General features: G+C 41.7%; 1 protein-coding gene across 1 annotated transcript in view; it reads right to left on the reverse strand.

The window, feature by feature from the left end:
• Nucleotides 1-692: 692 nt before the first annotated feature.
• The window catches only part of LOC138964565 (probable glutathione S-transferase 6), an 11,471-nt gene continuing 7,884 nt past the window's right edge, over nucleotides 693-4,279 (reverse strand). The window contains exons 4-6 of the mRNA XM_070336558.1: nucleotides 3,697-3,765; nucleotides 1,913-1,951; nucleotides 693-1,383 (exon numbers count right to left, since the gene is read on the reverse strand). Coding sequence (XP_070192659.1) covers nucleotides 1,216-1,383; nucleotides 1,913-1,951; nucleotides 3,697-3,765 — 276 coding nt within the window. The 3' untranslated portion in view covers nucleotides 693-1,215. The remainder of the gene's footprint in view (nucleotides 1,384-1,912; nucleotides 1,952-3,696; nucleotides 3,766-4,279) is intronic.

Below are 4,279 nucleotides of genomic sequence, written 5' to 3' on the forward strand. Positions count from 1 at the left end.
TGATTGATTAACCGCTAATTTCTAAGAGCACGCTTGTAAGGATTACTGGGAATGGATCTGGGAAGATGAACAGAAAAACCAAAATCGGTTCAGCGCTGCGCGCTGAGAGCACGTGTTGAAAATTCTCATCGACCAGGTTGTGTCCGGGGTCTACCTGAATATGCCCACCAAATTTGAAGCAGATCCATCGAGAAGCGTAGCCAATAGCGATTTAATTTCCACGTTACTCAATTCTGCTTTTAGGTCAAGGACTTTTTGAATGTGTTTCCCCAGGTGGTGGGGCCGAGTGGACAAATCAATAGCGCGCGGTGGTCAACGACAATAACAGAACAAGACTCCCCACACCCTGTTAAAGGACGTGTGGATCGGTTGGAAAAGCTTCTTGGATTGATAACGAAAATCAGTGTGCTTTGAATTGATGCGTTCAACTGAGCTGTGTTTGATTTGCCGAGAAGACATGACACCGCTATGCAAACGTATTACGATTTCATCGCATAGACGTACAGACAGACAGACAGGCAGGCACAAAGGAGACAAACAGACAAGACAGACAGACAAACAGACGGAGGAACAGACAGGTAGGGTGATGAGGAACAACAACAGCAACACATCACGCGTACGTACACACACACACACACACACACACACACACACACACACACACACACACACACACACAGAGTAGAAAGCTCTTTCGTAAAAATAGTAATGCTGTTTATTCTACTTTAACAACAACAACAACAACAATATCAACAACAGTTCCATTACACATCCACACTGGCACTGAGATAGCTCTGGAAACGTGGTTTAATGGTCCATGGCCCAGTGTATGGTGAAGGCGCATGAACAAACATGACACAAAGAGCCAAATATTTTTGTTTTTTGTAAGGGATAGGCGCAATATAAATACACTTTATTATTATTAAAGAAAACATGCTGCACTTGGTGATGCCAACACACTGTGGTGTGCAAGTTGTGAGATTATGGTGTCCGTAGCACTGTGTTTATCCAATAAACGTCTTGGCAAAGCAAAGGTGCAGCTACGGGCGCCTTTCTGAGACTATGGGTGGAATAAAGAACATTGAATGATAAATGATATTATGCGTACAATTACAGATTCTCTTTTTGTAGGCCCTCTCCTGACCTTGAAACAACAATAAACACGAAAGATTACCAACAATCAAATCAACCATTTATTCCAAATGCCTTCAGCAGCTAGAAGGGAACATTTTTCCTTTTGGCTAAGTAAGCGTTGAGGAAAGGATGTTTCTGCACGTTACTGCGCAGTTTGTTCAGTTCCGGCGAAAACGTGTTGGCGATTTCTGCTTTCTCTGCGATCAGTGAATCCAGAAGGTTAAACACCAACAAGTCTGCTAGGGACACCTGAAATAACACATAAACGAATGTTTAAGATTTATTGAATAAGTTGTTCTGCAGACAACCGTGCCTCGTACAATGGGAATTCCTAATGTGTACACATTTAACCCAAAACGTTCAAAGACAAGCAATTTCTTTTGGCAGTGCCAATAAACGTTATTTAACTGAGAAAAAAAACTGCCGCTCACTGCACATGCAGGTGGAGAATTTGTTTCCGGGCCCCCAAACACCCAAAATTCGACTACAATGAAAGCAGGTGAAACGAATGTGACTTAAATCTCCCAATGTTTAGTGAGAGTTGTCTGGTCTAAGGTATAAGGGAGGCAATCCAACTTGAAAATGACTTCTAATAATTGCTTCCCTTACTTTAAACCCTTGTGGAAGGACCAGACCTTTGTTTGTTTTTTTGAATGCTTGTTTCTTTGCTTGCTTGTTTCTTTCTTAGTTTGTTTGTTTGTTTGTTAGTTGTTGGTTTGTATATTTTAATTTTGAAAGAGCCTGAAGCCGACACACAGAACTGTTGTATTCAACCTACCGTGCTGCCGACAAAGAAGCCAGTGTTGCCGTTGTCTTGCATATGAGTTGTTCTTTGCTACTGGTCACAAGTGGGGGTCAGCTCAGACGGACGCATTTTTTCAATACAGTCTAGGGGAGAAACTGGTCACAAAGCACCCAGTACATGCCAGAGAGATAGGAGAATCGGCACAATCAAAGAAAATACCAAAATCATTCAATAGATATGGAAATATTAAGATTTACTGTGAAAATGCCAGCAAAAATGGCGTCCAAAAACGGGAACGCACACTTGGTGCGTCTTTGAAGACTTACCTCCCGTTCTGTGTTGTTGATAATAGTCGTGTTTGTGCTGTTGTTGTTGAAATAGTATCTAATAAAACTGATGCAGTTCTTGAAATGTTGCAAATTATTGTTGTCTTTGTGAAATGCGAGAGTGTTCTGAGGCGTAATCTGCATACGGCTGATGTCCCACATAGGGTACCCCACTTCGATCAGCGTATCACTCCAAATGAGCTTCATAGCAGAAAAGCAGATACACTACCAACACACTGCATAACAGATCTACAAGTCTGAGCCAGAATCATTGAAATTTACTTTCTGTATAAAATATTGCAATCAAATTTGTTCACGATGTCCCACAAATAACGCAGGTTACCCTCGCCTTCGATTCAAAGTAACTCCAATCTGACTTAATTACAATCGAAACGCAGATGACGAACTGATTCACCACAAATTTGTGGTATTTTACACACAAATTTCAACTGTGTTGTTTCGCGATAAACAGCCATAAACAAACAAATGTGGCGCCGTCACGTCGCCTTGGAAGGAATAACGCAGGTGACCAAGGCTTGTTTTCGATACCTGTCTGATTAAAATCATCGTTTTTTCACGAATGACGGCTCTTTGGCAGATCTGGTGAGTTGGAAACTGTCTATGAATGTTTCATTTAATGTCAAATGCGTACATTCTTGTCGATATTGTTACCTTTGGGCTCATAAATTAAGTCAATCGTCGTGTTGTCCGAAAGTGACTTTTGTCAGCATAGAACTTACTGTGCTTTGATCATTGACTGAGAAGAATCTTCCGATGACACTAGTTCATTTCACTACGCGACTGCAGATCTGCAAGGAAACTTATGGCAGGGGAAATAAGCTCAACTGAAGACGAATAAGCGGAGTAACTGTTCTTCAACGGATTGCTCTTACACTGATCTAAATATTTAGATCTTGTCGTCTGCTAGTCTGCTAGTAAGTAGTCTTCGGTCGTGTGAAAGTCACATCTATTTCGACTGTGTGCATCGATCCGTGTAGTGAAATGTTGATCTTTGATGATTTGGCAACATAACTTCGCTAAATGTGCTTCGACTGTATCTCCCCGTTAACCGCATTTGAAAACGTCTTTTAACAAGACCATGTTTCGACAGCCCAGACGGGGAGGATCCTCGATAGCTCACAGGGTATATAATGTTTTCCGCCGTTTTTTGAAGAATCCTTTCAAATTTGCTATTCCAAAAGTACCTTATGACACGACTCGAGTGGCAAAGAACATTCTCTGCAATTCCTGTCTCAGTCCGTGCAGCCGTTTCGGGTCCTATCGTCATCATACAAACATACACACAGACACACAAGAACCAGCTTTAAAAGTTAGATTATGTAGGAACCATGTGAACCACTGATTTTTTCTTATGTACAACAGATACTACAGTATTTCTGCTTTATGAAAAGCAATATTTCAAAAACAAAACTAGAGATTTGAATTTTGACCACTTTTCCCCCTTTCTGTCACCAGTACTGAAGAACAACTCAGGAGTGTGTTGAAGAATCCAAAATACTTAGGTACCGCCTCATCCCACAACTTCTGCGACAGTTCAGCCTTCACACACACACACGGATAATTGTATCGATTTTGAACAATTGATTGCCAAGGACATATCTGTCGAAAAAAGATATAAGCACTAATGTCTCTCCCCCTTCCCCCTCCCCCCTCCCCCCCCCCCCCCCCTACAATATCACACTGCAACACAACAGTTATTTATTTATATTTGTAGATTAGTATATTCGAAACCTGACTAAATCTAAAAAAAATTCATCTCCATCCTCTAGGAATACTCCTCGGGACCACATGGCGAAATAACACATGTGACAGTATTCTGCTTCTCCACACCCATCCGAAATCCCTCCATCACTCAAACACACACACACACACACACACACACACACACACACACACACACACACACACACACACACACTCAAACACACACACACACACACACGCACACACACATACACACATACAAACACACACACACACACACACACACACACACGCACACTCACTCACAAACAACCACACTCTTCGTTAAATCACTTGACCTACACCACCA

The sequence above is a fragment of the Littorina saxatilis genome, linkage group LG4, assembly GCF_037325665.1.
Source record: "Littorina saxatilis isolate snail1 linkage group LG4, US_GU_Lsax_2.0, whole genome shotgun sequence".
In the NCBI taxonomy this organism is placed as follows: Eukaryota; Metazoa; Mollusca; class Gastropoda; order Littorinimorpha; family Littorinidae; genus Littorina; species Littorina saxatilis.